This window comes from Falco peregrinus, chromosome 8 (assembly GCF_023634155.1).
Source record: "Falco peregrinus isolate bFalPer1 chromosome 8, bFalPer1.pri, whole genome shotgun sequence".
Lineage (NCBI taxonomy): Eukaryota > Metazoa > Chordata > Aves > Falconiformes > Falconidae > Falco > Falco peregrinus.
In genome coordinates this window covers 44,080,657-44,102,876 of record NC_073728.1, presented here as the reverse complement: position 1 = coordinate 44,102,876, position 22,220 = coordinate 44,080,657, and the positions used below count along the sequence as shown (strand labels likewise).

Here is a 22,220-nt window from a genome sequence, read left to right as displayed (position 1 = left end):
AACACACTAGCCTGTTCTAGTTCCATTTTCATTTCACCTCTTTCCATCAGGCCCTTCCCAAAGGTGAAGATGGTAACAGTTCTGGGGTTCAGCAAAGGTAAATCAAGTTCTAGGAAGTACTTTTTACTCAGTCCCTAGTAGTGATGTATTGCCAAATATCAGATATTTAGCTACCTGCAGAAAGTCTGTATTCTTGGACAATTTAGCTTCATTCTGCACTGCTTAAGAATGGTTTCCTCTGTTTCTCATGGTGAAAACCACAGTAAGTTATCAATGAATGGTTCTAGTTCCTGTGTGTTAACCCTGCTCCAGACCTCAGGGACTGCCATACGTTTCCCAGTACACAAGACAGCCACATTCTAGTTCACCTTACAAGTCTTTCTTTGAACTGAACAATGTATGCAGTCAACAGAGAGTGCTCTTGACCTATGGCCATAACCTTGCAACTTTTAAACAGATAGATGCTACTATCAGAAGACACCCTTTCAGCCCTGGCTGAAAACACCAGAGTATTGCAACTGCATACACACCTGCGCACCCACGTGCTGGATGGAGCAGCCCAACACAATTTCTTAAGATGAAAACTAAAGCACATCTATGTTCACAATATGGGGCTTGTGAGAAAGCAGGTAACTGCCACACATTTGGCACTAATACTTTGTGATTCTACTCAGTACCATAATGCTGCAGTGTTGCTGTAAGGCTATACACTTAAACAGCTTGCCACCTTCTCCTATAGCTGGTTATACTGCTTGCTTTTCACTGTGACACTCATGGAGGTTGAAAAAAAAAAAATATTTTCCCCATCATGATTTTTCCCCTCTTACATTTTACTGTGTGTTTTAAATGGAGCTTGAAATTAAAACTTTTTGTGGTTGTTGTTTGTGTTGGTAGTGTCATCAGTAGTGTTAATGCTGTTTAGAAAATGGGTTCACGTACTAACTTCTGCAAAAATCAGCAAAGGACTCATCCCTCCATTTTCTAAATCCTAACAATTTATATTTTCCAATAAGATGTGGGTCAAATCCTGAATTTCTTGTTACTCATTTTTCAGCATTTTCAAACATGATAAAGTGGAATTTTTTAAAATTCCATTGAATGCTGATGATAAATGAAATTACAAACACTGCAGGAAGTAGTTTGGGTTTGTGTTGGGTTTTTTTAAACAATATCCAACCCATTCACTCTTCATTCACTGGTACTTCATTACGTTACGGTTACTTCAACTATTTAGATCTGAACAACTGGAAAGTAACTGCTACAGATATTAACATTAAAGGCAAAACATACTATCTTGTTCAAAAACTTCACATTTTTTATTCTGTCAGTACCAGCAATTTTAACTCATGGCATAACTAACATTACAGCAACAATATAACTCCCTATACCTTATCCAGGTATAGGACAACTAACCAATTCCTCCAGTCAGTTTAAACAACATCACCACTAAATCCTGCTCAGGAATTCCAGCTGTTCTGCTCAAAAGGATCTCCCCTCTGATCAGCCTAATGGTACTCTGCAAAAGTTGACAGCAGCCAAAATGATGCTATTTTCTACCACTTTTACTAGACAGTAAGTAATGCTCCAAATTAGCTAATCTGTATAGAACAGATGAGGCTGGAGAAACATCTCAGAGATGTCTTTAACCTAAGATTGTCTTCTGCAGCCAAGAGAGAGTAACATGGACTTTGGAAAAGGCAAACTAAGGAAATTTAGAGAATTAAACTTAAAACTCTCCCACCCCTACACCTTCTCATGTGTTATGTGACTTTTTTATCTGCTCCACTTTAATTTGCTATTTAACCTGCCTTGAGCCTGTACTTCACAGGAACACGACCTTCATCTACATTAATGTGATAAAATACTGGGAATGGAAATTATGATCTCTAGTCATCCTTCCCTCTAGAAGACTCACAATGCAAAATGATATTGAAATAGCCTCTGCTATGAGTGGAACCAACTTAGGACTCAAGCAGGTTAAGAGCAGCACAAATACATGAACAGAAACAAGCTGTTCCTGAACATATTACTGAATGAACAGGAATGACCTTTAAGGTTGTTCTATGCTGTTTTAAGGTGCGATGGATCTTCCCTTTCCAGAACAGCAACTCACAAAACACGGTCCCTCACTCCATCTGCCTCATACTTCTACGTTTTATCGCTACCCAGTTCCGTATCATGATCCCGTTTACAAAATAGACACCACAGAACCATGCAGTACAATGCAAATGTAAGTCCACCCACACACGCAAAACTGCGAAGATTCCAGCAGCACCTAAGTTAGCATCCTTTCCAGATAAATTTATGTTCGATAATCAGAGTAGTATTTCATGTAATGCTAATCCTGTGGCTACCTTGACTCACTCTACGTGTTTTTCTTGTCCCAAACTTACTACTCTGTATCTCAGAGAGCACAGAAGTGCCACAGGGACTCAGACCTCCACCTCCATCCCAAGTTAGGACTGTATAAGGAAGCATGCACTTAATGAGTAAAGGCTCCCAATACATTAACCGAGAATTTCAATACAAAACATTGACAAGGAAATATTAAAGGAAAATTGATTTAGAAACAGATGTATGTTTTCTGGAATTCATTGGCTTTGCAACAAGAGTTTTGTATATGCATAGGAATAAAGAACATTTGCTCCTCCAGTATGTGAAGAGGCTACTGACAATCATTAAAAGAGACTGCTTTCCCACTTGCTTGTGCAATCTCCACTGTTTAAATTAAATTGAGATGCTACTCATATGGTAAAACAGGGAAACTTTCAGCTGCAGGCTGCACACCTTACAGTCTGTCTTTAAAAAAATATTTGCCATTTCCCTTACATAAAGGCATGTCTTTTCATCCATTGCCTCATTAGAACAAATGCCTAGCATTTCCTGCAAACAAATGAGATTTTTCAAAAAGTTCTCAAACAGATAATCCTATAAAATTCTACACTGAAGCCTGATGCACTTTATTTCCACTGAAAATTTTAAATTTAATTAGAAGTCAGCAATTTACAGTAATCTTAATATAACACGTCAGTACATGACTCTGTACTTACTTATAAACTGCATTTTATTATTAAATCTGGTATTTCCCCTTGACTTCTATCACAGAAAATTAAATTTAAAAAATCAAAATTAAAAACTCTTACTTCTTAAATGAGCAAGTCTAATTAGGGAAAATATGCAAAAGGAAATACCTGTTTCTCCCCACAAGTCATCAGTGTCATTGATATCTATTTCATGATCCTTTTCAATTGTCAAGATATAAGAAATGACCTGTCAAAAACAGCAGAGATGTGGTGGATCAGAAAAACCAGCAGTCACTTGCAAGAAATAGCAATAGATAAAGGGTTTAAAACAATTGAGAGTGCTTCTCTCTCCATGCATATGAATCCAAGAAAATTAATATTGTTTACAATCCATCAGAGTTAGTTCAGTATGATTTTTAGTATAACTTGAAGATGACTGAAAGTTATGAAAAGCAGTTTAAAAAAAAACAGCCCAGTGCCCTTCTGTTAATTGGTTCACGGTGTTTTGCATGATGATGATTTAATGAGCTCTTGTGTGACCTACATATAACAGAATAATCAAGACAAACAATGCCAAAAATAAAAACAAAGCATCCCAGTTCAGTAAGGAAGCTCCACATTGTCTAAAACAAAGGGGAAAAACCAGAACATTTGCATACACCCTGTAAAATAACAATACCAATTTTTTTTCATTTTACGTTGTTTAGATCTTAGCTGTTTTCAAAAATTCTTCACAGAATGGTTTAAGCATACATTGTTACAGGCTAATTTTTAAAGTTGAGGTGAGTTATAAATTAAGTTTTTCTGTGTTTTTATTTTATTAAGAAAATTATGTTGTGTAACCACCTGCTAGTGAAAGATTATTAAACTAAAACCTCCTCTAAGGCTGTTTTAAACAGATTTTCTAATGGGAGACACTGTCATAGAGACTGCAGCAACCAGGTGAGGGAGTAAAATCGTACTAGCAAAAGCTTTGGATGCTACAGGAAAAAGCAAAGGTAGGAAAGGAGAGAGTCTATGAGTATTTTCAGGCTGTATGACAAGTTGTATACGATGTATGGAAAACTCTGTAACCTGAAATGCTGGAATATAATCTATTTAAAATTCGTGAAACACAAGTCTTTTTTCTAGCTAAGAATTAAGCTTCTTAGTATCCTAAAAATAGAGAAAGATGGACATTTTCAGGTAAGGGTATTTATGATTAATATGACCTATTTTGCTGATATTCAGGAGTTGACTGCTTTCTTTTAATCAGTGGTAGTAAATAACTTTTATGAGAGTGACATAATTACGCATAAAAGTTAATCATAGTTCAGAATCCTCAAATTTATACTGACAGACAGTGATGGCTTATATATATCATATAGTAAATTAACTACACATATACATCTCTTATGTTTGAATCATGTAAACAACTTTAAAGATCAGATTCTTGATCTTACAGCAATTAAAAATAGATTTAAAAGAAGTAAATATTGAAATGGTTTTACTGAAGACATTTTAAGTTTCTGTTTTTGACATATTGCTTACAATACATTCACAGGAAATTCCATCAGTGTGATCTTTATTCAAGTATCTTTACTTACCAATTACTTTTACATCCAGGTTAATATTTGCTTTCCCGATGAACAGAAGGCATAGTTGTATCGCCTAAATATCGAAAGCATTTTGCATCTCTTATGTGTTTACTTCTAGCATTCCTTTTACTGAATAATACTGTAATGCTGAGAAACCTTCTTTTATCATATACACGCACACAATCCCAATTTTCTGTCTTAAGTAACATTATGCAGAATTAAGTCTATAACTTGACATGTGCATCAGGTTAAAAAGGTAAGCATGTGCATGTACGTGCAATATATGATTTGTTATACTATGAAAAAAAAAAATAAAATCAACCTGAAGCAGAAACATACCAGGTTGGATCACTGATACAGAATATCATCATTGCCACTAAAGATTTAGAACAACTTCCAGGAACAGAGAGGAAAAAGTACACAGAAAGTTACGTATAAACAAATACTGAAGCAAATAATATTATTGGACAATTGACTACAGCATTTAAAACAGCAGCTAAGAATGCCTACTATTTTAAATATCAGCAGTTTCAATAGCGCTGCCTTCCAAACCTCTTTTCAAAATAGCTGCAAGCACAGTTGTACAATTCTGATAAATTCAAACAGATTTGGAAATATCTGAACTACCAACCTACCTGACAGTGTCCCATACTGGAAGCTGCTGTTAGAGCTTGTTGCAGTGCCTGGCCTTTTCTTAGTGAATGTTGTTCTTGGGAAGGAGTTAGCCAAACAACATTGAGCAAGTACTCAAGGATATCACAATGCCCTCTCAATGCACTGTGGACCAAAGCACACTGGCCTTTCTTGTCTACCCAGTCAGCCTGCATTGGGAAAGAAATTGTTCAGAGTTAAAAAGCCTAGTGAAAGGCCACAGAGAGGAGAAGCTCCTGAGCACTGCAAGACAGCAAATGTCACTCCTGTCTTTGAGAAGGGCAAGAAGGAAGATCTAGGGAATTACAAACTAAACAGCCTCACCTTAGTTGCTGGGAAGGTGATAGAAAAAGTAATCCTGGAAGCCATTTCCAAACACATGAAGGACAAGAAGGTGACTGGGAGTAGTCAGCATGGGTTTACCAAGGGGAAATCATGCTTAACCAACCTGACAGCCTCCTACCACAAGGGGACTGGCTTGGTAGATGAGGGGAGAGCTGTGGATGTTGTCTACCTCAACTTTACTACGGCTTCTGATGTAGTCTCTCATAAGACAGTCGTGGATAAGCTGATGAAGTACAGCTTATGTAAGTGCACAGTGAGGTGGATCCAAAATTGGCTGGACGGTCAAAGGGTCATGATGGCACATGGAAAATGCTTCATGGAAGTCTGTGGAGATGTTCTGGACTCCCCCACCACCCTGCTCCAAGTCTACGTGTGTTAATTATATACTTACATAATCCACAACAGTTTTCTTAGCCCTTTGCATGATTTTTTTTGGCTGCAAACATTGCCATCTTTGTGCATCAGCTTACCTTTGCACCTTTTTTGCACAGCAGTGAAACTATCTTCATGTGACCTGCAGCGGCTGCATAACTAAGTGCAGTCATCCCATTTTCTGAAGTTCCATCAATAGCAGCTCCAAATTCTAGTAAAAGAGTGACCACTTCTTCATGTCCAAGGTGCGACTGGACACACAGCACTGGGGCATTATTTAGTACTTCAGTCCTATAATTCACATTTGCTCCAGCCAAGATCAACAGCCGACTCACCTAAAATATAATTTCAACACAACAATTTTTTCCTCACATTTGTCTGAATTTATTATTATTATGCGACTCTGACATCTTGATTCAGGTACTCACATGTTACTCCCTAATATTGATGCAGACTTTATTGGCAGACATTGATTTTATCACACGTATAGCAATATGAAGGCTTAAAATAATCTGTTAGCAATTTGATTATTGTATTACTGAACAATGTACTCCTGACAGAAGACTCACCTCTCCCCTGAAACTCACTACTCTCTCACCACAATTTCATCTGTGTGACTTGCTGCTACTCTGCAGATTTATGTAACTAGTCCCATTAATACAGAACCAGATTGTATAAAAAGCAATCTCCAAAAAATTATCAGAGCATGCATTTGTGTCCACGTAAATGCAAATTTCCAATCAAAAGGCTTAGCAGCTGGCCAAAATTGCAACTTGTCAACTTGAATTTCCCTATCCATAATCCAGGGATTCAAATAATAGTGCAAAGTTCTGGAATTTTGCACCCTTCCATTCTTACAGTACTTCCCCTTTTGCAATTCCCTTGTTACTTCCCCACAAAAGAAAATACAGCTGATATCTGCCCAGCAGATCAGGTGGTGCATCTGCCCCCCTGAAAATGCATCTACACACTTACCTATGCTACTGCATCAGAATCAGGGTGAAACCCTTTCTCCCATCAAAACTATGAAGGAAAACTGAGATGGGCTTTAACAACAGCTTAAAAAAGTAGGTGAAGGCTCATGATAAAGGAGTTCAGTTACAGATGCATAGTGGTGGCTTTTTTCCTCTAAAGGGTTACATTAATTTCAACATTCATCAACAGAGTTACAGCCACAGCAGCAGATGAAAGCACCAGTTGTACATGAATGCTTATTTTCTTACCTTCACATTGGGTGTATAGATGTTTCTCAGAGAAGCAAGGGCTGCAGACAGTCCATCAGTACTATAACCAATCCACAAGGCTTGAAGATGACTGGAAGAAATTCCAGTTCTTTTACTGAGACCCTAACAGAAACGACATAACAGGAAATCTCTCTATAGGATTAGAAATGCTACTTATATCTATAATTTGTGAGTATAAAGAGAAGTAACAATTTTGTTTGTTAGCACTACCAGGTATTTTGCATAAGCTTCTAACAAACTAGTAAAGCAACTCAAAGGAGAATCTCTAAGATGTATTTAAATGAATAAGTCATAAAACCTATTAAGCTGTAAGCTTTACCTTAAAAATGTGAGCTTTAAGTATATGATGACCAAGTTCCATAGTTTGTTGGCGGTTTAACTTTCCCTCTTGTCGAGAAAACATGAAAGCCAGTAGAGCATGTCCATTCCTAGTAAAAAGGATTAAGAGAGAAATGCTTTCATAACTATACTTTCAGTCAATATCCTAACACATCTGCATGCCTGTTACAATAGCTCAACTTTCTCTGTCAGACTACTGAAACATACCATTACATCTAAACAAAATTCTTGCCATAATGAAATGACGCAAAGAGAAAAAGAGCAAATTTCAAAAGTTGAAACCTACTCCTAATATTTCTCGACTGTCACCTCACAAGCGGCCCACATCAGCACCTATGCAGGTTTGGACACAGATTCCATAGCACCATAGAATACATTTGCATACTTCTCCCCTTATGTCTTGTGAGAGACTGCAGGTACCTTACATAAAACCTAATCCTTCAAGAAGATCTGAATCCTTCTGATATTAGAGATAAAATGTGTATTTAGTAATTCTTCATCTACATTAGTCAGTGGTCAGTATTCTAGGCAACAGTGGAAATGGCATAACCCTGAGACAACAAGGTTATCATATACTATACATTAATCAGACTTTATACTGGAACTGGACAATTAACCATATGCTAATTAGACTATTCATCTGGGGGATGAAATTCTGGGGGCTTCTTGCCCCACCTTCAGAGATTTCTGAACAGAACTTTGAAAAAACAGAAGCTTTAAGTACAACAAGGTAACACTCCACCTTCTGTTAGAGCACCCATGGTAGGGGCCAAACAGTCTGCAACCCTGATAATTCCACCTGCCGAACTGTTCTTGTTAAATCCACTCTAAGAAGTGTTGGGTCAGTGATAATTTCAAATGTCAGCATTTTTTGTTGTTTTGCAAAAACAAAAAAACTAAAACTCTGAAGAATATGAGAAAAATGGAAGACATGGACTGCATGAATGTGAATGTGCTACAGCAGCTTATTGTCTCCAATTTAACTCGTTCATGTCAAGTAAAGGAAGGTGAGATGGAACAAACAATGCCATGAGAATATAATTATAGAATGAAATGTCTTAATATTTTTACATTTAAAAGAGCTCAAATGACCTGTTCTTTTTATTCCTGCACTCTAAATAGACGAAGTGCTGCTGCACGTAGTTGTCAACAACTTTACTGTATCAATAACACCACAGTACTCTCATTTCTTCACAAAGGTAGCAAAGTTAAATGCAAATCTGCAAGTTCTACAAAGTCAATTATGTATTGTAACCTCTGATACTTCTGGTCAAGCTTATCTCTAAACATATAAAAGTTTTCATTTTGGAAAAAATCAGGCATGCTTGTATTTTAACTTTACTCTTTCCTCTCACCAATTGTTGCAACCAATTATATAAAACATAATTGCAGTTATTTGAACATGATTTACTGCAGGTTTCATTTACCTTGGCTCACATAAGAAGTCTGTATTTTCACCATCTGCTCTCCAAACAAGCCATTCCCTGAAGGAAGGATGGCAGAACATACGTGTTTTGTCACGTCTTTTTATCAGAAAACATGAAAGGGCTTCCATCCTTTGGCTGAAGTCTTCCCATTGTTGTTCACCACTTATTTGGCTTGCATTAATAGCTTGGAAAATCTGTTCATCTGTCATGGGATGTAGGGATGCCAGTGCCACATTTAATATTGGCAGGGCTCGCTCAAAAGCAGAGTTTGTCATGAACTTCATATTGCACTGAAGTAAGTACAGTTCTGATAGAGACACTGGAACAACCTTGTAGCTTGCACTTTTGATTACTAGGTGACCTTTTTGGAAAAGATCCAGAGTGAGTTTCAAATAGAGGTAAGATCCCAGGCTTCTCATGATCAGGTGGTTACTCACTTTCCCAATAATAGCTGCATCAGCTTTTCCATTTAAAGATAGGTTGTTTATAATTTCCTGGCTGTTATTAATTCTGTACTGAATATAAGCATTCAAGTCATCGTGAATTTCTTTGTTGTCTGGAAAATTGTCCAGGGATATTGCGATAAAGGGCAGTGAACTTACTACTTCCTATGAGGGGGAAAGAGAGGAAAAAAAGAAAGAAAACAAACCAAAAACCAACCAAACAAAAACAAAACCACACAGGCATTACAGTATTCCAGCACTTGAAAACTCAACAATGCATCTTTTTGCTATATTTCTGTTCTGTAAAGAGCACCAGACAAATTACAAAGAAATTCAGTATCTCTGCAACAGCTTCGCAAATATTGGCCCCCCGTAACAGGTAGAACAATATTTCTACATTGCATCATTTTTCATAGGAAGGTCTCAAATATTTTACTGACAAAGCACAGCAAGGCAGCTGAAGGGGAGGATCTACAGCAATGATCACTTTAGACTCAAGGGACCATGAAACAGTTCCCAGAATTGGACAGGCCAGGGGAAAGGGGGGAGGTAGAAGGAATGATCAATTAAGAAGGAATGATTTATTAAGAAATACCACAAATGACAAAACAGAAGAGAATCTCCTCATTGTAACATCTTCCCATAACAATGTGCCAGAAAGGTACCACCCACACATACGAAGTCCCATTTAGTTCAAGGCAAGTACCAGGTATGGCACAGGCACTTCCACAGGTTCACCCAAACACATTTTTATGTTCACGGAACACGTTTATGTTTATGTAAATAAAAATCCGAAAGACCTAAAACTTCTTACATAGAGGCATATATCAGAAGTGTTTAACAAACTTTCACAACCTCACAACCTAAAAAAGAACTCTTAATTCCCCTTTAAAGTAGTCACGTGGATTTCAAAAGCTGAACTTTCAGGCCAGTGAAATGTTTTGATCGCAGATGCACACTTCTCCTGAGGAGAAACAGTCTCTACTACAGAAATTCCTTGTTAAAAATAAAAATGTAGTTGAGAACTCAACTCTGCAGGCAGTTAAATGTTCAGAGTCCTAGTAGCAAGAAGGCAGATACAGAACAAACTCTCAGAAGGCTGTTCTGAGGCACACCTGCACTTCAACATGGTCAAAACAGACTTACAGCCATCGAGCAGCTGGGGTTGGAAGGGACCTTTAAAGGTCACAGAGTCCAACCCCACCACACATCCAACTCCACACCACCACTGTCTTGCACCTTGTCAGCTTGGTACACAGAGTAACTCTGGAGTAATCTGTCCACTTCTCTCCAGATATACTCCTGACTGCATTAGGAAACAGCTACTACAGAGCTGGAGTTGGTCCTCCTTCAAGCTGTCTTTAAGAGTGCAAGATGCCTAGTGAAGCAGCAGCGTACGACTGGCAGAGCTGTATCTCAAGCATTGTTGAAATATATAAAGGGTGCTATGTCAGAGATACGGTAGATGACTAAACCAGACACAGCTGCTTTTTTTCAACTGAAGCTAACTGAAGGCTTTAAACAGCCTGACTAGTGCTGAAAACAAAACCAGAACTTTGTTCAGAACATTACTGCCCAGCGCAGAACAATGGGAATTCTGTATGTCCTTGCTTGAACGCACTCGGGATACTTGCAAGTATCTCTTAGCTGCTTAATTCTGACAAAATGCTTTAACCAGAAGTTTTGAGGCTGGATTCAGAGAGATGAAGAGATGCAGAGGGATCAAAGGTAGTAAGGCCAGAAATCAATCTCATCAACACAGATAGTGGAATTGTGGCTTATCCCTTCCTCAAAAGTGAAAACCCAGAGCATAACACTAGCAGAAATACACTCCAAGAAGTAAACACCAAAGGGAAAATCACTATGGGCTTCTAATTACTTTTATTTTTTTTAAGCTTTCAACCATTCATTTGCCCATTTCACTCTTGAAGGCCAAGGAAACATACTCAGATTTCACGACTTCTTTTATTAGCAATTCTACTAGCCTACTGAGGAAAGAGATTCAAAACAAAAAGGGCCCCTGGTATCATACTTGTGTACTGTAAATAAACATGCAATAACAAAGGAAGGAAAAAAGACCAAGAGACTTTACTTTGAATTCCTCTAAACCCAGTATTTTTCATAATAATGCAGCTGCACCAATATAAAAGATCACTTAGTCTTTGAGGGTAAAAAAAAAAAAAAGTTAAAAGCTGTTTTTACCTGGAAGTTAGTTCTTATAGTCACAATGAGCTTCAGCCAGGGAGGAAACGTATGGATTATGTTTGTGATAAATGAAGAAACTGTGTCACCATAATCAGGTTTATGAAATTCTGCATCATTTAAACCATCTATCAAAATTATATAGTCTTCCTCAGGAATTTTCCGCTCTGAAATACAAAAATAAAAAAAGGAAAGGATGAATGCAAATTCTTCTATTAAGTGCCATATTTTTATCCCCAAGTTTGGAATGTCAAGAAATAAAAATTACCTTTATGTGCAGCAATACATCTTATAGCATTTAGGAGATTGAAAGCAACATTAGGAGATATAAAATAACATCGCCATAAACTGATAAAAAGTGGAAAGAATCACTTAAAATAGTGCTTTTTACTACACTACTACTAGGGATCTATTTCACAACAGATTTAAAAAGTTAAAAGATTGAACAAGGCTGTTAACGTAAGAGATGCAAGGATATGGGAAGAAGGCATACATAGGTTAAGCTATTAGTTAACACTGCTTTTGATTATTTGCTATTTACTTAAAACTTATCCTTTACTGGACTTACCAAACAAAAAAATTTACAATTTGCAAAAGTCATAAAGGCACTGGTTTACACTTTCAGTTCTGAGGAGAAAAGTTTATTTTGCAACAGCTTAAGAAAACAGCAGTATTCATTTTGAGCACTTGTTAAGGATGAAAATCCCAGTGGTAAACGTAAGATTTGCCAATGGATTTCACAGGAATTTTGTTGACTGTCAACAAAATTCAAGAACTGCAAAAGAGTTTTCATAGGAATGACACATGCTCTGTTCACACATAGGCAAATCTCCTCCCCCATCTTGCCAGGTATCAAGTACCTGCTCAAGCTGGCATATACTGCGAAGCTAGCTGTTTTCAAGGAGGAGTTTGATAGCTTTTTTTAAAAAATATGAAAATCATGCTACACGCTTTCTTGGGAAACTGTGATATCAATTTTAAAAGCGAGCAAAGGACACATCCACTTTGCAGGTGTTTAGGCACAGAGAATCACAAAACAGAAGTGTGGCAAAACACAAAAGCATCTGAAAACAAAATCCTTTAATGCAAATATGCCACCCTTAACTTCAAGCCACAAAGTTATCCTTGAGTTTTATGACAAAACAATAAATGTAAAGTTTCCATGACCTTTGATGTATTTTAATATAATTTTATTTAAAACATGAAATAACCGTTCAAAACCTACCTATTATTGTTACAAATAACTACCACAATTAAGGAATCCCTTTCTCTGGAATGCTCTGCTTTATTTATTTCTCTTAGAGCATTAAAATACATATTCTTAGATTTTTTTCCCCCCACTTTTGATGCAGTTTACATTCAGTTTCCAAGTCGCTTCCTGCTTAACCTACCTTTCCTGAGGTTTGAAAGTGGTTCCAACACTCCCCTTTTAAAAGCTGCTGCTGGATCTTGCACACAAGATCTCAGGCTAAGCATGCTTTGTAAGTGAGGCTCTTTTATTAGAAGATCTCTGTATGCTGTTAATTGATTTGAACGACAAAGTAAAGCTGCAATACTGTGCACAAATTCTGGAACAAGACACGTGTATGTGTTGTCAGCTTGACAGTAGTGATAAGCAACGACCTGGAGAATTAAAAAAAAAAATTAGTCCAATTTTGATAAAATGTTACTACATTTCTCTTTCAAGTATAAAACACTTTTTAGTGTTAGAATAATAATCTAACTCTGCAACTGGTCTCAGATGGCCTGTGTCAGAGACACAGAGTAGAAGCCTATAAATAGATTTTGACCTTGTAGGGCATGCAAAGAGGAAAAGACATCAAAATGTCAGATTCTGGCAGCAAAACATAGTAATCTGAGTTCATGCCATTTGGATACAGTGGGTAAACAGCTAAGTAACCAAGTAGTACAAGAAAAATAACTTGAGGCTCTAAGCAACCTATTAGCTATAATCTGACAACATCGTGTCACACACTGTAATTACCTGACGAGCAATCTGATCATCATCATACAGAAGTAGATGACAGACAGATATTAAAGACATCCTCATAACAGCAAACAGATAAAGACGACAAATGGCTTTATTCTGATTATTACAAAGGTGTGTATTACTTATCACATAGGCCATATTTCTTTGAAAAAAAATCAAACCACAAGGAAAATCTGGTGTTCACAGTAAATACAAAGTTTGCACTTCAGTGGCTTTCATAACATTGTTTCCGAATAATACATGTCACCTTAAAGACTGCAACGATAACCTCATGTTTTCCTCACAACTATTTGAATAAAGTAGGCAATTCAGACATTAATTATTTTTATTGCTTAGGGAAAAAATAACACACTTATCATAATTATCTAATGCAAAAGTAACTTTTAAATTGTTTACTTCAGACTCTCAGAGTATGGAAAATAGCAAGACTACATCCAGATTCAACCTGTATCATTGAATATAGATGGCTTATACATAGACCAAACGGTTTATCTCCTTCCCCGCCCCGCCCCCCCCCCCCGCCCCCCCCCCCCCCCCAATTTTGCTTTTGGAAGGAAGGTACACTGAGAACCTACCTGTAGAGAACACACAGCCCATTCTGCAAGTAAAGGATCCCAAACTCCCATACACACATGAAACTGATGTGAAATTTCTAATAAAACTCTTTCAAAGACCAAGCAGAATTCAAGCAATAACTTGAAAGGTAGAAAAGGCAGATTGCTGGTTTCACCAGTCATGAAACGTACACATCTTTTAGAAGTGTCCAAAATTACTGCCTGTTCTCCCACCACCACCTACTGGCATACTCAGGAGGACAGCACAGCAGGCTGTCTCCTCTCAAGTTAGGAGTTTTCTAACATACTGAAAATCTATCAACAAGTGAAAACTCACCTTTGAAGCAAGATGTCTCACAGAATCACCTGTCTGATTTTGGTATTCAGGAGTACCAGGACAATTCAGAGTGTTCATCGTATTGGTGCCATTTGCTGGAGGAGCAGATTGGGCTAACTGACTTAGGGGAATCTCCTGACAGGAGTCACCACCTGTTTTTAATAAAAAGACAACAAATGAGACCAAATTTGCTGACAGCAGATTGTTTTTTAAGAATTCCACAGAATATCTTTAAAGCTAGCATAAAAATCGAAACTGAACAATAGCATTAAAAGAAGCCTGCAACTAGTCTGATAAATACAGGCACATATTTGCAACTTTACAATTTTAAAACAATTCAACTGACTTTTAGATCAAAATGATAGAATTACTGAAAGCAAAACCATGCTGATGTGAAGAGCTTCCTTATGTATGAAATTTATACATTCACTGACTCATTTAAACTAAGTTATTATATGACTGAACTGCTGGGAAATATGAACAATTTATCATTATTACTAATACTACTACTATTATTTGAAGTGTCAGCAGGGCAGGTAGCAGCAGTAACAGTCATGCCATCCTTCCATTTAACGTAGGCACTGGAATGGTCAGGTGACAGAATCCTATGGATCCCAGCAGAAGACAGAATGGGCTCCTTCACAGCTTTACTCTTGCCTCTACTGGAATTCTTTGGAAAACACGTGGTACTGAAAAGCGTGTGGTGCACAGTGGGGAAGAAACATCTCCCTTCTCTCTTTCCAAACTAATGGGAGAACAAGCTACTGACCGAGTTCAGGGTACACACTGTCTGACAGAAGGAGATTCTACATACCATTCCCATTTACCACCTTTTGATGGGCTGAGCCCAGGCTGTATTAGTGGAAGGTGTCTGACAGTGTACAATTGTGACAGATTCCTTCCCTCACTCGAGGGAAAAAGTGTCAGCCCAGGAGCTGATGAGGCCCAATTGCCTCAAGCCAAGAATGCAAACAACATTCAATTTGTGTTATTAGTACAATAACCCAAACAATTACTCAGAAAACCAACATACTTTTGGGGGATGAATTAGGGCTATTTGAAGCTATTTGCCTCATGCGACTTCCGTGGCAGCTAAGTGCCACCAGCCGTGAAATAACTGCAGTCTTCCCAAAGCCCACATTTCCAGTAATGACTGCTCCCCTGTTCTCTGCTGGATCAGTATTCTTCAGTTTTTCTTCAATCACTTGAAACAGCCATTCTCTCCCAACAAACACCGAGTCTGTTGTTATGCTTGGCACTTCAAACAACAGTGGCTTCAGCAAAATGTCTTGAGGCTTATAGGGGATGAAACGAGCTGAGAAGAGGTGGCAGGGAGAAGAGTTTATTAGAAGAAACTCAACATGCAATAAAACAGCACCGTTTCAGAAGATCAATTCATTCAGTAACCTTGTTAATAGTGTTGATAATCGGACTTCTTAGAGCTTTCATCACAAAAACAATAAAGACTGATTTGTTCAGTTCAGGTCACCTCTGTAATTCCTACGTGAATTAAATTCTAGAGGACAGAAGCTGCAAGTATAATTTGAGGATGCTTTTTCACAATTGAACTTGAGTTAGTAAGTTGCAGAATCCAAAAGTTTTCTTACAAATGCATTAATAATTCTATAAATGGGGAAGTAACAAACATTTTTCAGTTTTGAGTGAATACACTGCTGAGCATCTCAGTGTCAGGTCTTCAGATCTGTAAAGACAATTTGCAATGAAACAGAAAAAGGTACAGAGAATAAATATTTCTTTCTGTTTTTTTTAAAAAGTACTTTTAAAGCAATATAAAAAAAAAAATTACTACCCTGTTTTTCCATACTTTGTAAGCCACAAGAACAGAAATTAAGCAGCACAGCTGAAGGTGTAGTCATGTTTGATTACTTTAACCTATACATTTGGCAAACACCTGACAAGACTTTTAGAGAGAAGAATAATTTGGGTTTGGTTGCATAAAATACATTAAAATTTACAGAAATAATAATGTTCACTAATACAAGGCTCTCAGGATTCATTAACCAAATCTAATGTTACACAAATGCCGTTTCAGCATTGATCTACAACTATGAAAAAACGAATTAGAGGACCGCACTGCATCCATATATGACCTCAAAATTAATTTTACCAGGAATTTGCTTAATTTTTTCTGCTTTTAATTGTTATTGGTTGTGATGGACGCACTTGACCCCTTGACCAAACTAGTGGTAGTGTGGTTCAGGCTCCAAAGGAGGTAAAGGCTCGAGCTGTAACAAGGCCAAGAACTTCTCTAGTTCCAGTCTGTTCTCTGGAAACCCACGCAGGAGCAGAGCGACCCAGTAAGCATCGATGCATATGAGCTTGGAACACCAATCATGCAATCAACACATGAACAGCAGGTGGCTTTTTGAAGACTCATTCATCAAGGAACAAAGGAAGTTGAGACTACAAGGAGTCTCCAGAATACCTTTTCCATCACACATAGTTTGACTACAAGCCAACCACTTTATTCCACAGATAGGGCAGCCTGAGCGAGTCTCTCTTGAGTTCTCCCTGTTAAGCAGCTGGCTGCATGGTGCTGATCTCCCCTAGAGCTGGGACACCCTCAAGGTTGCTCCTAGAGGCAGAGACACCTCTCACACTGCACATCTTCTGTAAGGGATCGGTATCACACATAACCTTGTGTTATAGTGCACTCAGATTCTGGTTTGGTAGTTTTGAATCCTTTGTGCAGTAAGTGATAGAGTGAACCTTCCCAACAAACCTTGTTAAGTCGCACTTTTCAAACATCGTATTTCAATAAAACCACTTTTGATGATGCCTTCGACAGTGGTTCTTTAAGCAGTCACCCATTTACAACATTGCTAAATTAACAGAGCCTGCAGATGACTGTTAGTTAAAAGGGGGCAAAAAAAAAAAATCACATACTCACTTGCATTTAACATAAACCTGCTATTTTCAGACTCAAAGATCAGAGAGATCAAAGTATATATTAGTCATAAAGAAGTCTAATGGTATTAGATCAGTTTTCTTCCTAAAACAGAATTCTAATGAAAGCCTCCTGAAGATTTTAAATTCAGCATAATATTCCTTAAGTTGCAGTACACCGTTATCTGAATGTCACATTATAAAATCTGGCAGTCCAGAAAATATTCAGTACAGTTCCTGAACACGAGTATTATACAACTATAATTTGGAGATCTGCACTGCACTGCACTGCCCATGCACACTTAGATAAACAATATACTGTTTTCTTATTTAAAGTCATATGTTCACCTTCTAAACCACAGCATTAAGCAGGAAAAGGTGTAAGCAAGCATCTTATTTTCAGACATGTTGAGTGATCTTTCAGGAGTACTCTACAACAACACATCATGGGATGGGGATGTTTACAAAGATCACAGAACAGCCATCTTACAAAACTACTGAAGAACTGCATGACTGTGCCGAGGCAGATGCAGATGTAAGTATGTATACCTTTACCTTCCTGCTGCACTCTTCCACCAGCAGTGCTGTGCCAAGGTAAGCGAATTGAAGTCCGTAAAGGAGTATTTCTTTGTCCATCCAAATAACTCAGATCTTCCAGTTTGGTTGAACTTGTTGCTAGAGTGTGGAAGGATTGAAGCTTGTTTTTCTCTCAGCATAAGTTACAAATAACATTATTATTTATTACAGTTCTTTCCTCAACATAGTACTTGCAGGTAAGTTTTTCTACACAATGGCAGCGGTTGAAGCCATTCATGTTGTAATATTTACAAAACGCTTTTCAATCAAGTTCACTAAAGATTTAGTTGGATTTTTCCCCTTTGAGATGGCCCTCATGTCTACCTTAACATGCACTAAACTGTTCTCATGTTAATACAGTTTCCTTTTTTACTATGAGAACAACCATATCAGTGAGGTCAGAAGCGTTAGGAACAGGTTCAGATATCAGCTGCTAGCACACCGCCTGTGAGGAAATACTTACATTCTTTTTGTATCCAACACTACAGAATTCTGGATAACATTTTCTATTTTGTTCAGTTTTTAAATGAAAATGACAGCTGTACAAAAGAAGAACTGAAAATCCAGAGAACATATTTGCCAAGTTATATCAGGGATGTATACTTTTTCATCAGAAATAAACCAACTGAATATACACATTAAAATAAGCAGCTTTTAAATTGGTATCAAATCCAAAAATCTTCCATCTGTTGGAGGAACAACACAGCAGGGCATAAGCAATTCAGATTTCTGGGGTGCGCTGACAACAACTTCCTGACACAGGCAACTGAGAAGCCAAAAAGGAAAGATGCTCTGCTGGAACCAATACAAACAAGGAAGAACTTGTCAGGATGTGAAAGTGAAGTGCGTCTTGGCTGCAGTGACAAGGAGATAGTGCAGTTCAGGAACCTAACATGAGAGAGCAGAGCAAAAAGCAGGAGCATGCAATCAGATTTCAGGAGCATGGACTTTAACCTCTTCAGGGTTCTGCTTGGAAGAACCCCATGGCATATGGTCCTGGAGAGAAAAGGGATCCAAAAGAGCCGGTTGACGCTCAAGGATGACCTCCTGCAAGCTCAAGAAAGGGCCATCCTGACAAGCAGGAAATAAAGCAGATATAGCAGGAGGCCTGCACGGATAAGCAACGAGCTCTAAACACAAGCAGGATGGGGCTTTGAGTAACCTGATCTAGTGCAAGATATCCCTGACCCCAGGCAAGGGGGCTAGAGCTAGGTGATCTTTAAAGGTCCCTTCCAACCCAAACCATTCAAGTGATTCTATGATACTACAAAAAGATGACTGTCTTGGTGGATTGGGGGGAGAGCTATAGATGTTGCCTACCTCTACTTCAGTAAGGCTTCCGACACAGTCTCCCATAACACTGTCATGGGCAAGCTGATGAAGTACAGGTTATCTAAGTGTCCAGTGAGGTGGACCCAAAATTGGCTGAATGCATGAGCACAGAAGGCAGGGGCACAGAGTCCTGCTGGAGGCAACTCTCTAGTGGTGCATTCCACCAGTCAAGTCTGGGCCCCATACTGTTTAACACCTTCATTAATGACCTACGTGATGAGACAGAGTGCAACCTTACCAAGTTTGCAGATGACACAGAGCTGGGAGGACTGGTTGATATGCTAGAGGCTTGTGCTGTCATTCTGATGGACCTTAACAGGCTGGAGAACTGGGCTGAATGGAAACTCATGAAATTCAACCAAAAGTTGCAAGAAAGGTCAACAAAAAGTTGCAAACCAAAAGAAATGCAAAGTCCTACAGCTGAGGAGGAGTAACCCCAAGCATCAGTACAATGGGGGCTGACAGGCTGGAAAGGAGCTGTGCAGAGAATGACCTTGGGGTCCTGGTGATAGACAAGCTAAGATTGCAATGCTTGGCAAAGGCGGCCAACAGCACCCTGGGCTGCATTAGGAAGAACGTTACCAGCAGGTTCAGGGAGAATATCCTCCTCTACTCAGCACTCGTGAGACCACACCTGGAGTACCGTGTCCAGTTCTGGGCTCCCCAGTGCAAGAAAGGTACAGGCTTACTGAGCATTAACCGAGTACCCTCTCTTCCTAGGGTAAAGATACTTAGCACTGGCACTCAAAAGCCAGAAAACAGTAATTTACAGCACAAAAGCACATTAGATTTCACAAATATCTGTAGCCAAAATCTGTGCACTATCAGATACTAGAACATCTAAGATTAGGTTACTACATTTCATTTTACATGTGTCAATCTGTACAGAGCATTAACTTTTTGGCACCATAAAACTATAGCTCAGCTCATTTAATAGGCAAATTGCAGATAAATCAAGCTATTTTCAAAGCACGCTCAAGAATTATTTCTAAAATTTGTAATTTTATAAATATGTAAAATAGCTGAAGACATGCAAACTCATTAAAATTTTTTGCTGCAGTTCACTGTACAACATTCACTTTTGACAACAGGATGATTCTAATGAACACAGCAGAAAGCCAAAGCACTTCATTCTGTGATAACAGCAGTTTTTGGAGGAAGCATGCTACTCTTTCCCCTGCCCGTAAACCTGGGCATTGTTGTGTTCGTATCACAATACATTATTGCAAAATAGTCCTTCAACCATAGAATTCTGAAACAATGTACTAGTAACATTCATGGTATTTTAAAACCTGAAATTACCTTAATTAAGACTGCAGTATGTGTTTCAGTATCTTTCATGACACTTCATGAATTTAGAATTACTTTTTTTTTTTTTTTTTTTTTGTTAAGCATAAGATTTTGGCTATTACTGACAAGTCTTAAGTTCTTGGTAAGATTTACTGCGCTGCCTACTAGCATCTTTTTACTGCTGCAATTCCAATGTATCACAATTTGTTGTACTTTTCTGGAATAAACACATTATATATTCCTTTGAAAATGAAATGAAGAATGTTTCCTTGTTTTTCTTTCAGCACGAACCAACATGTTGGTGCCTTCACAATGAAAAGACAGAGCTAGTGCTCATATTACAACCTCACAAAATTTAAAGTAGTATCATCAGAACTTAAAAGATTTGCATCAAAATTATTAGTATGTTCCTTGACAAGATTTTGCCCTTGACAATTTCAAAAATTGGTTTACTAGCAATACTTCCCCTATACATCTTATCATACCAAGCAAATTCCATGCACCGATTTTTGTTTCATCTTCTATACTAAAATACTCCCTTTTACTGACAATATTTTCTGCCTGGAATTAAGTACAATATCCTCTCATCTTCCCTCTAGGAATCACCAATTCCCAAGCCTAAACCTCATCACTGGTTTTCTTCAGTCTACATTTACTAAGTGTTTTAACTTTGAATTTTCAGTTAGCTAAACCTACTGCCACATCTATCACATGCATGCTTCTGAACACAATCAGAATGCTTTTCCTGCAGGTTTGCAAGTGAATTGCCCACTAGTGTTAGAATCTGATGAGCTCTACCCAATAGATTTCAAATCAGAAGCACTTTTTCAGAGATTTGTCCATTTCACAACACTTAGAAAAAGTAATAGTATGCCCACATATGTATCTACCACAACTGAACAGACTCATTCATTTTCTGAATGAATGGTTCAACTAGAAGGCAGAATTTCACATAGTTCTTTAAAAAATAAGTCACTTGTTCAACAGAGATCAAAGTACGATTTTGGTCTTAGATTTACAGATCTAGCAAATGCGAGCAAACACTAAAACACCTTAAGCACTAGTTGACACCAGGTTCAGTTCCAGAACGACTGGTGGAACTTTTTAAGTGTTTCAAATGTTCTGACCTAACCAATACCTACTAAAATGCATGATACTAGCCCTCTGTATAACAATTTTAAATAACTTAGGTTCTAAACTTGAATAGATGAGTGTTACCCACCTTTTTTCTTTTTATCCTATAAAAACACTTTCATACTAACAACGTAACTTCAAGAGAAAGATTCAACAGAAATATCCTATCATTAGGAACATTCTTTTTTCTACCTCAGGACTTTACCTGCAACTGAGTTTGGACGAGGCATTATTAAAGAGCCAGAACTCTGACCATAAGGAACAGGACCCTCTCCTGCTGGTACTTCTTTCGGCAAATTCTCAGCAGTTCCAGCAGTTTCCTCTTCTGCAACTGGTGAACAATTATCTGTTCTTCGATCATGACTAATCCCTTGATGTTTTCCAGCTCTGAGACTCCCATCCTTGCTCCATTCCAAACTGGATCCACTACGATCATCATTTTCTGATGAACTTGTTATAGTTGCTGGAAAACAAAGT

At 38.0% G+C, this 22,220-nt stretch overlaps 1 protein-coding gene across 5 annotated transcripts in view; it reads right to left on the bottom strand.

Moving 5' to 3' along the window:
* TANC1 (tetratricopeptide repeat, ankyrin repeat and coiled-coil containing 1) overlaps positions 1–22,220 on the bottom strand; it is a 95,998-nt gene that overhangs the window by 12,947 nt on the left and 60,831 nt on the right. For 4 of the 5 annotated variants that reach the window (XM_055812870.1, XM_055812871.1, XM_055812876.1 and 1 more), the window contains 12 exons: positions 21,949–22,206; positions 17,961–18,086; positions 15,538–15,819; positions 14,505–14,656; positions 13,015–13,246; positions 11,624–11,790; positions 8,979–9,586; positions 7,532–7,640; positions 7,192–7,314; positions 6,067–6,303; positions 5,236–5,421; positions 3,192–3,270 (listed from right to left, as the gene is read on the bottom strand). In XM_055812870.1, the coding sequence (XP_055668845.1) occupies positions 3,192–3,270; positions 5,236–5,421; positions 6,067–6,303; positions 7,192–7,314; positions 7,532–7,640; positions 8,979–9,586; positions 11,624–11,790; positions 13,015–13,246; positions 14,505–14,656; positions 15,538–15,819; positions 17,961–18,086; positions 21,949–22,206 (2,559 nt within the window). The remainder of the gene's footprint in view (positions 1–3,191; positions 3,271–5,235; positions 5,422–6,066; positions 6,304–7,191; positions 7,315–7,531; positions 7,641–8,978; positions 9,587–11,623; positions 11,791–13,014; positions 13,247–14,504; positions 14,657–15,537; positions 15,820–17,960; positions 18,087–21,948; positions 22,207–22,220) is intronic. The other variant, XM_055812874.1, reaches the window with a different exon arrangement.